The 12530-nt window shown below is 37.7% G+C and overlaps 1 protein-coding gene across 6 annotated transcripts in view; it reads left to right on the top strand.

Moving 5' to 3' along the window:
- The window catches only part of USP6NL (USP6 N-terminal like), a 227002-nt gene that overhangs the window by 191794 nt on the left and 22678 nt on the right, over nt 1-12530 (top strand). For all 6 annotated transcript variants that reach the window (XM_074324987.2, XM_074324988.2, XM_088802337.1 and 3 more), the window contains 6 exons: nt 1016-1064; nt 2820-2940; nt 6025-6119; nt 6758-6823; nt 6916-7015; nt 8851-9003. In XM_074324987.2, coding sequence (XP_074181088.1) covers nt 1016-1064; nt 2820-2940; nt 6025-6119; nt 6758-6823; nt 6916-7015; nt 8851-9003 — 584 coding nt within the window. The remainder of the gene's footprint in view (nt 1-1015; nt 1065-2819; nt 2941-6024; nt 6120-6757; nt 6824-6915; nt 7016-8850; nt 9004-12530) is intronic.

The following is a 12530-nucleotide window of genomic DNA, read 5'->3' as shown; positions in this document are numbered from 1 at the left end:
TCCTTCCTGCGACTGGGCTGTGGTCCCTCCTAGCCGGTATGTAACTCCCTTTCCAACACCCGTTCCATATTGCGTTTGCCTTCAGCTGGTGGTGGTGCTTTACCTGGTGGAGTGAGCGAAACCTTTATTCCTAAGGGGTCGGGACCATTAGCAGTCCTGCCTGAACTAGATTGTTGTGGTTTTCCATTGACTTGCATCCCAGCGCTTGGTAATAACTAAGAGGCACCCTGAGTGTTCTCCTGTATTTGAGACACTCTCTTCCTCACGTCCGTTGTGTAGTAGCAGCTCACTTTCTCCTTAGTAGTCAGGTCAGTCACCCAGCCAGTACTGTCTCCTCCTTCGTTGCCTGTTGATTTGGAGACATGAGGAGCCTGAAGTGGCCGGTGGCAGTCTCACTTCCAGTTCAGTAGAATGTCTTTTGTGTCTCCTGGTGGAAGCATTCCTCTTTGGAGCTAAGACCTGTAGGCAGAGAGCCTACCATCCACGGGAAGGGAAAGCAGCATTTGCTAGTGGAATACCGGGGTAACAGTGACTGGGGCCTCTCCCATTTCCACCCCTGACTCCGGCTACGGGAGAGACAGCCGCATCTGTTGGAGGCTGATCGAGACACAGTCTCCTGGAGGGCGCTGCCCAGGCCTGTAGGTTTTGTGCCCAGCTGGCACCATGACAGCCGCCCGAAGCCAGTTCCACAGTTCTGTCAAGCCAGCTGCTTCTGTGGGGATGATCTGATAGTGAGAATAAGCTCAACCAAAGAGGCCAACAAATTTAAGAAACTGTGAAGCCCTTTATGTTTTTGGTATAAAACCTTTCTATCAAAATGAATGTTATCTAGCCTCAAATTTAGACCATATAGGGTATTTAAATTTGAGCTTGGGATCATTTCTTTATTATAATGGCAATTTTATCTGGATTATTTATTTTCAGTCTACCTGTTGTTCATTTTTTTTAAAGTTTTCATTTTTAAAAATGTGTGAAATAACTAAGTTGTGTTCAATGTAAACTCTCTTTTCTCTAGGCAGCAGTCTCTATTCCATGTTCTTGCTGCGTATTCTATTTATAATACGGTAAGTCAGAGCATGCCTGCCCTCGGCCTTGGAGTTGTCTCCTGAGGAACTGGAGGGATCTCTCGGCACTCCCTTCCTATGACGGGCCTTTAGGCTACATTTCTTCATCTCAGGGCCGGACGGCCTCGCTGTCTCTTGAGCTCTGTGGGTCTCTGCAAGGCCCTTATGGTAACCCTGGGCCTGAGAGCAAGGGAGGTAGAGTGGGGAGACCATGGCACGCAGCAAATCTCACTTTTCCCTTCTCCAAACTGTTTGTTTCATTATTCTCATGTTGTTGTTGTTGTGTGTTTGTTTGTTTAAGTGGTGAAAGAGCAGTTTATTAGAAGAAAAAGTACACTCCAAAGAGGTAGGAGCAGACCCGAGCAGAAGGCAGTGCCTCAAGGGCCCATTAGTAGAAGAGAAAGTACACTCCAAAGGGACAGGAACCATCCCCCAAGCAAAAGCATGGCTCAAAAGGCCTGTTTTGTTTTTATTTTAAGCAAGAAGGACTGGGAACCAGCAGGGCTAGAAGCACAGGAAGTTGGTAGCTAGATTAATTTTTGCTTGACGCAAGGTTACATTTTGTCCATTTTGTGAGGTCCCACTAGGATACCACCTGTGCCTGTTTGCTGTCCCCAAGAGCAGGCTCAAACTAACCTTTCCGGTAATGAACATTTATCATTCTGGGGGGAGATGAGATTTTGGGGAAAGATCAGTTAGCGTTGAATGTAATTTGGATGTTAAATAAATGCTTGTTGACTAGGTTCCTGGGAGGACAGCCTTGAACCTTGGATTATATGCTTTCTATTGTAATTAAAACCGTTAAGTTACAAGGGACAGAAATTCTCAAACTAGGGCAAGTTAAAAAAGAGTTTATTCAAGGATCTTCTCACAGAAATGAAGAAGCTGGGCCTCACGGGAGTCGGAGTTGGAAAGTGAGAAGCCGTCAGCTCAAGGAACTACCGTTTTATCGCTTCCATTCTGGGGCCCCATGTGGACTCTGATTATCTCTGTGATTGTTTATTCCACTGCTTCTCTCTCCAGATTGTTTCCTTTGCCTACTTACCAGTTTTTCCATGGCTAAGACTGCGCCCATAGACTCACTGTGACCTCTAGAACGTGAATTGTACCATGTTCTGTTCAAGTGTACACCATCTGATAGTCCCTGGCTGTGTTAAGATTTCCTAGAGAGTTTGTGATTAGTCAGTGCAGGCCGTTCATTGTTTCCCTGGGGTCCGGTGTCCTCTTCTGTTCCATCGGCTTTGGGTCATGTGGCATCAACATGAATCCCTAGGCCACGTTACATGCAGGGGATTTGGGGAGAGTGGGCACTTCCCAGAGAAGGGCATAGGCTGGATCGGTGTCCCCACCTGAGTCTATGTAAAGGTCTAGAACTGAGAGGAGACCAGACAGCGAACTGGGGCCTGTCGGAGAGAGAGATTTGCCAGCATCTGAGCAAAGAAGAGGAATAAAAAAAGAAAAAGCAGCCATTAGGGCTCTTTACAGAGGGCATAACAGTATGGAACAGGGGACAATAAAAAATCCATGTAGGTTTAGATTCCGTCCACACCTCTACATTTATTCTTGAACACAATTTTCTTCTTTCATAGTGAGTGGCTCAGTGGTGTAAAGATTGTACTGTTTTCTCATGTAGAATTGCTCATGACATAATGTGTTTAGGCGTTCTGGGATAATTTTACGGGCCAGCTTGGATATGTGCATATACATGTAATTTGATCTAAAGTCCCCGTTTCTTTGTTCTCCTTTACTCCTTAGGAAGTTGGATACTGTCAGGGGATGAGCCAGATCACAGCTTTGCTCCTTATGTATATGAATGAAGAAGACGCCTTCTGGGCCCTGGTCAAACTCTTCTCAGGCCCCAAACATGCCATGCACGGTAGGAAAACTGCAGAGTTTATCATAAACAATAAGCAAGGGGGAGAAGAAAGGTAAATGAAAAACAGACTGTGGAAGATGCTTCATAGAACTAAGTATTATACAAAAACTTTTTGTCTTGGGGCTCATTCAGTCATTAGTGTTCGTTACTAATTTCTTATTTCATTCTTTGTTGAACTTTTCTAAATTTTTCTGTTCACATTTATAGTTCTTTGTGTTCTCCCTACAGTGTACTGTTGGCATTTAAAAATGCTTTCCTTACTTGCCCCATGAATTAGAAGAAACTAATTTACGTTTGGAGTAATTTAGGAAAAACTATGATTGGGAGAAATGGAAGATGTCTTTTGATCAAAACTTTTAGACAGTCATCCAGTTATTTCAGTGAAATGTTTATTGTTGATTGGATATTGCGATGTATAACTCTTTGTCAAAGAATATTAATTGAGACATGACACTTAGTATTTAAAGAAAAGGTACTGAATCATTAAGTAGTTTTGTAATGCTAGTATGTGTTTTAGTTCTTTCAGCTGTAAAATTGATTCCATTTTTCATAAAAGGCTGATAACACCTTCTGGGCACTTTATTATTTCGTATTTCAAGACTTGCATGGTTTATTTTCAAGTTAAAAGACTGTTTTTAATAACCTTTGCCTTATTATATTTGCCAAGCATGTGCAATAAACTTTATTTTAGAGAGTTTGGATTACAACTTGTCTTGGAAAATAAAGTGACATTTGTCCATATAATGCAAAATTATTTTCCCAGTGCCATCATATGATAATACCAAATTAAAAACAAAATTTAACACTTATCACTCTAAGAATGGATCATTTAAGCTCTGTTTGTGAATATTTAAATTGTATGTGGCAGGGAACCACAAAACATCACTTCAATGTATAAAGCGGTATTTTAACGTTTTCCAAATGATGACCTTCCATGTCCATAGTTTATTAAATCTCACATTCTTTTATTTATTTATTTATTTATTTATTTATTTATTTATTTATTTTTTAAATTTATTGGGGTGACAATTGTTAGTAAAATTACATAGATTTCAGGTGAAATCTCACATTCTTATCATGTGGTTTTTGTGGGAATATTTTTTGTGTGTGGTATGTGTGTGCTAGCATTTGGCTGTCTCCTTCAGTGTCCCTTGTAAACATTGTTTTTAGTAAATACTATCTTGCATAACTGTTTCTGGACACTTTGCGCCCCATAAATAAATTCCCAAGGAAAAACACATATCGAACTGCTGTTTAATAGACAGTATCATTTTAAAAAGGCATCTTAAAACCTAACTCTGCTCGTATCAGTCCTTGTGTTGCTTTGCCATCGGTGCTGCTGATGTTTGTGCAAGGACAGTGCAATGTTACAATTTAAGTAGTGTGTATTATGTGGAAGATTGTCTGGTTCCAGAAAAGTCTTTTCTTTTAAACATATCTGATAGCTTACTTTCAGCAATTATGTCACCAGTGTAATCTATAAAGCAATGTTAATTTTGCTGCCCTAACATTTACATTTACAGTGCAGTTTTGGTTATTGTTATGGATAAATTTGTACTTAGAGATATTTGTTTCTAGGTCTGCCTATGAAATTTTAGAAGTAAAGCTTACAACAGTTCTTTGCATTTCCTATATAAAAGTTGTATGTATCACTTACAAATGTATAGAATAAAATGAAAGCTGAAGAAAACAAGATTTAAAATATCAAGTCTGGGCTATAACTGAAAAGTGAAGAAATACGTGTCAGGCATCTTAGCAGCCTTGAGCTAGTGTTTACTGCTGAAGGGCATTGCTTCTTTCACAGTCACACTGTTTCTTGAAATTCTTCTAATTCTCGTTCCTATCAAATTGACCATTTCACAGAGAGATATGGAATTTTTTTTTATGAAACCATTTCACTGGAAAATATTACTAAATATTACTAAAGGAGGAATAAAATCTCTATCTCCGGAAATTTTTACACACACTGTAGAAAACTGAAAATTAGTTAAGAAATAGTCCTTCCTCAAAGATGATAAAGCAATATTTTCCCACTAGTGTGTTTCTTGGGTTCTTAGAGGAACATAGTTTCACTTTTTGGAAACAGATGCAGTCCAAAATCATGTAATTTTGGAAGACTGAGTTAATTAAAAATAAGTTTTCTTTAGCCTATGAAACAACTTAGAAACATTAAGAAGCTCATACCCATTATGAGCTCATACCCAAGAAGGGTATGTATAACATACAACGTTTCCCCTGGATTCTTTTTTTATAAACAGAACATCTATTAACATCTTTCAAAGTTACATAGAACCCAGATTGTTAAATACTAATGTGGAGAAATAATAAAGCATTGAGTATATGTCCTTTTAATGAGTTGTGTAGCATATCTGAAAGGAAACTTGTGAATAAAAATAGATACAAAGTTCCATGAGTTAAATACACAAAATTAATAACAACTTACCATTTAGAATTGGTTACCATCTAGAAATCTTATTTATATATTACATTGTATAATCAATTGGGATAGTATATAATTTTTGATTCAACAGTGATCATGTAGTGCCAGTATATTGCAGTTGATGTTAAATATCACTTATAGAAAGGATTAAAAAGTGTTAAAAACTTTGGAAGCATGATACTAATGAAATTGTTAGAGTAATAAAATGTTTGTTATGTAATAAAATAAAATGTTTGTTATGTGATGTACTAACAGTAAATGACAGGAAATCAAGATTAGAATAACCTATAAAAATTGGCATATTTAAGATATGGCCCAATACTTGAAGAAAACAGATAATCTTAATAAATGCCTTCAGTTTCCACTTTTTTCTTAGCTTCTTAGTTTTACTTTTAATTCAGAAATATTCTGTCCTCTTTTGTATTTGTGAAAGGTTTATAGGAGAGCTTTAGAATACTAGACTACAAGTTTCATTAACCAAAGCTCACACACAATTGTTTTTTTGGTGGGGAGGAAGAATATTTTGGTGAACTACTGGATTTATTTTTTGTTGACAGTTAAAAATCAAAGAAATATGTTGCATTTTAAGATAGGGATTTTTGTGATACTGTGTATGAAATATTATTTTTATGTTTGTATTCTAGGCTTTTTTGTCCATGGTTTTCCTAAACTCTTGAGGTTTCAAGAACATCATGAAAAAATACTGAATAAATTTCTGTCCAAGCTTAAGCAGCACTTGGTAGGTAGATGTGGCACTGACCTACACCCACCTATACCAAGAATAAAGCGAGAGGAATTGAGTGCAGCCTTCGGTCTCAATCGCCTTTTTGATTTATAGTGTCCGTCTAATTTACAATGCAGTCATAATTCCCAGTTGTTTAAAGAACATTGTATTTGTGAAATTCAATATTGATGAACTGTCATAGACCTAACCCAAACTTCTTTGAAGGTGATATATACAAACAATACAGCTTTTAAAGACATGATATTTCAGTAATTTTGGAGGTGTTTTTATTGCACAAAAGTTATTTTAAGGGTCTCACAGACTCATCCTTTGTGAACCATATATATAAGTTCTATGATAAAACATAGTCGTTTAGTAAAGCAAAAATACTTTACTATAAAGTATATTAAAGAGAATCAAAATGTTGTATTATAATCATATGATAAGAAGGACTTGGTTTTCAAAAGTAAAAGTTAGGGAGAAGGAGAGGAAGTAAGAAGAGAAAACGTAGAAATACTCCAGCATGAAAAAGACTTGTAACAAAATGCTTTTATGTTCAGCTTTGACAGCTACCTCCTACAGCCTCACTTAGTATTGTATGTCATATTTTGTTTGCTACAATGCAGAAATTGTGAAGTCTTTGTTTTTTTCAGGATTCTCAAGAAATCTACACCAGTTTTTACACCATGAAATGGTTTTTTCAGTGTTTCCTTGATCGTGTGAGTATTTATTTACAAAGCCCAGTCATAAAATTATAAATATCAGACAGGGCAAACTATTAATCTTCTTTCTGTTTTGTTTTTCATTATAGACTCCCTTTACACTAAACCTCAGAATATGGGATATCTACATCTTTGAAGGCGAACGAGTTCTTACTGCTATGTCGTACACAATCTTAAAATTACACAAAAGTAAGAAAATGTTTAAGTATAAACATTTCACAACAATTTGAACTCTGATTTCTCATTCCCCACTCAACTTCAACTTCATTTCCTTTTAGTAGTGAGTCAAAAAGAATTCTTAAAACTCAGTGAAGAAATGATCAGTTGGTAATTTGTTTTAGGTGGTTCTTCGGACTGGAAACCTACTAATCACAAAGGTCTTTGATTCTTAAAGTCTCAATTCAACCTTTAAAATTATGTGACTCCTTTGTGACTATGCAGAGAAGAGACTCACTGAACGCTTTAGAACTGCTTATGGTATGGCACTTCTGATCTGTGCCATACAACATAGTTACACGTTCACAGTACTCTCCTCTCTTAGGTTATTCTTGGATGATTCATCTGTTCAGTTTCCCCACTATATTGTAAGCTAATTGAGTACCTGGGGTCATGTAGTTGTGCTTGGCATTTTGCTAAGTACATGTCAGATACTTTCACATAAGATTGTTTGATTGCTTACTACATGAAAAGCATGGAGCTCATGAGCACCAGATGATTCGAGCTTTAGACAGGAATGAAAATTCCTGTAAACTCACAGCTGTACTGTTCATGCTGAAAGACAAGGATTCGCAAGTGTGGTTTGTTTCCCTTACACCCAAATACTTAGGCCCCCAACACACAAACCACAGCACCAAAACTAAGCAATTGCCAATGAATTGTGTTTGCAATATAGTCATACGAGTATAACCACAGGTATACTCGTAAGATCGATTAATCTTTCTCTCAGTCTCTCCCTCCCCCCTTTTCCTTGTTTTCTCTCTTTCTGGATTATAAACTGACCAAGATATAGAACAAAAGTATACACATTTTATTAAGATACATACTTATTAGTTTAATATTCCCTAAACAAGTAGAAACATGATGTTCTATTTCTCCATAGCTCTCTTTCTCCCTCTTAAAGTATGTTTTATTTCTATGACTCTTGATTAATTTTGACAAGTAAATAGTTTCTTCACCTTTTGTAAATAAACTTTAAGCATAACAATTACTTTATATGCTATCATTTTATTAAATAGGCTGTGGGAAAAAAATCTTTCTGCTGCTGTGTATTTTTTCTTAGTTAGGAAGAGAAAGCTCAAAGACTTACAGGACGTCCCCTTCATCACCACATAAAGCTTCAAAAACTGTGTCTGGGCACCTTAACCAATAGTTAGCTGAAACCCCCAAGTGTTTTCCTTGTTCTTTTTTCTGATTGCCTTAAGAATGTTATAAGACATTGTTCCTGGAGGTTCACCACACAGCAGTTGTAAATAGTAAACAACCTAAATGCCCAATAGTAAAAAACTGATTAAGTAAATTATAGTGCATGCATACAGTGGACTCATATAGTTTTTAATAATGATGACGTAAACTTATATTTGTTGAAGTGAGAGATATCAGTGATTTACATTCCTGAGTGGGGAAAATGAGGTGAATAACACATTGAAAGTATAATTTATTTTTAAACATTGATACACATCTACATAAATCTACTTATGGGGCAGTGGCTAGTGGAATCTTAGCTGATTTTTACTTTCTGTTTTGTATCTGTAATTTGAATCTTTTTCATTAAAATTAATTTCATGAGTAGAAATGTAAATAAAATTAGTAACCCCGATTTTTTCCCCCTGCAATTCTGAGAGTAAAAATATAGACCTATCAGAAAGTATTTTGGTCTTACTGAAATTCAGTGATATTCACAATGCCACTTTTAATTTGTTTGCTATGCCCTTTTTAAAAAATGCTATACCAGAATAGAATACATTATCTTCTCAACCTAAAGTAGCTGTTAACATAGAATTTTTATTTCTTTCATCCTTTCTTAGAACATCTAATGAAATTGTCTATGGAAGAACTTGTAGAATTTCTTCAAGAGACCTTGGCAAAGGACTTTTTCTTTGAAGATGATTTTGTGATAGAGCAACTTCAGATTTCTATGGCAGAACTAAAGCGGGCAAAGTTAGACCTTCCAGAACCTGGTAAGAAATATGCAAATACTTTATATCTAAATTGTAATTAACATTGGAAGACGTGGCACAATTAACACAGGCCATTTCTGTTTTAGAACATAAACATTATGCATACTTGTGATGACATAAATCAATGTCTTACCAGCTGTTTATGCCTTTATTCTTATTTTAAGAAAAAGCAAATAAATGTATTAATTAAATCTACCTATTCTCAAAGAATAACTGTATTCTTCCTAATTAGATTTAGAGTTTGGTTGACATGTAATGTTGTTCAACAGAAGTAACCATGTCACTTTAAAGTGGCATAAAAATAAGCACTTTTTACTTCCATCATTTCAATTTGTGGAACCATGTGCAATAGCAGAGCAAATGAAAGTCCCATTGTACAGAAGAGGAAAATGATACTAAAATGCTTAACTATGACGTGACAGACTAGCAGATAGCATGATTGACACTAGAGTCCAAGTTTCCTAAGTACTAAGCCTGGGCTCTTTACAGTATGTTGCAGTGTAGATAATATATTTTATCGATTTATTTCAAGACTTCTTCCAGTACCTCCTTTTAGGTTTTCTGCTAGGTGCTGGGCTGGGGAATAACAACGGAAAGGAAATACATGCTTCTTGCTCTCAGGGTGCTTGCAAAACAGATGAAATTCACAAAGATCAATAGGTGGTGAAGGGTAATAACAGAGCGCGATCCAGTGTGCATGGCGAGGACCCAGGGAAGGGCCATCATGGGGAGAGGGAAGAAAGAAGAAAATGTAGAAATATCAGTAGGAATAACTTTTAAGAGTTTGACCAGATATTACTTGACAGTATGGTTACTGAGGAAAAGTTGTTCTGCCCTTTTCTTTTTTACCTTTGTTGTGTGGATGAGTGTGGGAAAGGAGTGGGGAAGTGGAAGATCGTGGGTGAAAGGTAAAAAGTAGATAACATCAGTTAGGTGAGTTGGATTTAGCACCTCCAGTCAATGGGGCTCCCACTTTGATGTTTTCTCAGATGTGTGTGTAAAAACCAAGCAGAAGTACGTTCAGGGAAAACACATCTTTTAAAAAACCAAGCTCTGCTATTTGTTATTTAATTGCAAGAGCCCTGATTGTTAGTGTTTCTCGGAGGTTTGTTCTGTGTCATCAGGATACACTAGAAAACAAGCCATCACGGTGGTAATCAGGTGTGGGCACGGCCCTGTGAGGCCATCACAGCAGAGATCAGGTGTGGGCACGGCCCTGTGAGGCCATCACAGCAGAGATCAGGTGTGGGCACGGCCCTGTGAGGCCATCACAGCAGAGATCAGGTGTGGGCACGGCCCTGTGAGGCCATCACAGCAGAGATCAGGTGTGGGCACGGCCCTGTGAGGCCATCACAGCAGTGATCAGGTGTGAGCACGGCCCTGTGAGGCCATCACAGCAGTGATCAGGTGTGGGCACGGCCCTGTGAGGCCATCACAGCAGTGATCAGGTGTGGGCACGGCCCTGTGAGGCCATCACAGCAGAGATCAGGTGTGGGCACGGCCCTGTGAGGCCATCACAGCAGAGATCAGGTGTGGGCACGGCCCTGTGAGGCCATCACAGCAGAGATCAGCTGTGGGCACGGCCCTGTGAGGCCATCACAGCAGTGATCAGGTGTGGGCACGGCCCTGTGAGGCCATCACAGCAGTGATCAGGTGTGGGCACAGGCCCTGTGAGGCCATCACAGCAGTGATCAGGTGTGGACACGGCCCTGTGAGGCCATCACAGCAGTGATCAGGTGTGGACACGGCCCTGTGAGGCCATCACAGCAGTGATCAGGTGTGGGCATAGCCCTGTGAAGCCATCACCTTTGCTAGTGAGGTCAGCTCTTTCCTTTTACATAGTAATGTGCATTTGCTACTGATTCTGTCCTGTGGCGCCGGAGTGCATTCGTAACACAATTGTTAACTGCATTCTTGCTACTTTAACATTTAAGTATCCTGCCTACTTTTAAAAAGAGTTTAAGAGAAGTTTTAGTGAAAGATACATAGAGAGAAAAGACGCATAGAGTAGAACTGCTTAAACATGAGAATAAAATATCAAAAGCTATGTACCTCAGATCTAACTAACAGCTAATATTTGTTGAGTGCTTACTATGTACCTTCTACTATCTTGTTTCCTAAAACTAACTGGAAGGGAAAGTACTCATCCTCATATTACACATGAGGAATCATGTCGTCTTTGTAAGATCTTTTCACAGGAAATGGCAGAAGGGGGATGGAGAGCAGAGCGCGGTAAGAGAGGGCGAGAGCTCACTAAGAGCAGAAACACTGGCAGCAGTTCACGGTGACCACTGGCAGTGAGGGCCAATGTGGTCCGGGCCTTTTCCAGGACAGTAATCTCTCATCTGCATTTCTGCTACTACGTTTGCTTTTTGGACTTTTTACCCCACAGCCTGCCTGTTGTTTTCCTCTTTACAATATTGTATTCTGTATATGGAATATTAAAATAACTAAGTGAACATTATTTAATTATTTTAAATTATTTTTAAAAGAAATTTTCGTATCTATCGTTTTAAAACGATAGGTTATTTCTGTTTGTCTCCTTACATACGGAATGAGTTTGCAGTCTCAATAGTTTGTGGGGTCCTGGTTGTAGACCCACACATAAACATGGTATTGTTACGTTTTTAACTTTTTCTGTTGGTTGGATTGCGTATTCCATTGTTTTGATGCATTTCTTTCATTTTTATCGGGTGCCTTTCTTATGTATTGGGTATTTTAACTTCTTTTTCTGTAAACTTTCCTGTTCATCTTCTTCCCAACTTTCTGTTGGTCTATTTATACAAGTTCTTGGTAAGTTAAGGAGATTGGCTAGCTTAACATATGAATTGCAGATGCTTTTCATGAATTTTAAAATTTTTAATCTGTCTTTTTCTTTATGACATCTCAGTTTTGTGCCTTGGGTAAAGAATTTTCTACATGCTGAATGGAAACTTTTTAAAATTACCCATGTTTTCTCCTGTAATGTTTTATTTTTTAACACTTGTTTTTTATTTTTTATGCTTAAATATTTAGCCCGTTTAGAATTACTTTTTGTGTAAAGAAGGATGTAAGGACTTAACTTTGCTGGTAGTCCAAATAAATAGCCCTGTTGGCTTAGTGGCCTCTTGCGAGTTGAGATGCCGTCTTTGTCATGTAATAAAGTCCCCCAAAATGTCTATATGTGTATCTTGGCATTTTATTCTTTTCCACTGATCTGTACTTTTACAGTTACAAACAGTTTTAATATCTATTGGGGCTGATTTTTCCTCATTACTTTGCAGTATTTTGTCAAGTTACAAAAAAAGAATCCATTCGTATTTTAATTCAAATTGTATTGAATTTAAAGATTATTGAGAGAAAATTGATATTTCTAAGTACAAACTTTTACTTTTCAATTGTTCAAGTTTACCTTTAACACCCTTCGGTTGAATTCAATTTCTTCATTTGACTGTTACACATTTTTTTGTCTATCCACATCAACCCCTATTTCTATAGGTAATTTTATCTTTCTTATTGTTATTATAAGGTGAACTTTCCTTCCATGT

The sequence above is a fragment of the Rhinolophus sinicus genome, chromosome 1, assembly GCF_057876585.1.
Source record: "Rhinolophus sinicus isolate RSI-liver-muscle chromosome 1, RSI-T2T, whole genome shotgun sequence".
Taxonomy (NCBI): Eukaryota; Metazoa; Chordata; class Mammalia; order Chiroptera; family Rhinolophidae; genus Rhinolophus; species Rhinolophus sinicus.
The sequence above is the reverse complement of the archived record's forward strand: the minus strand, read 5'-3'. Positions and strand labels throughout refer to the sequence as shown.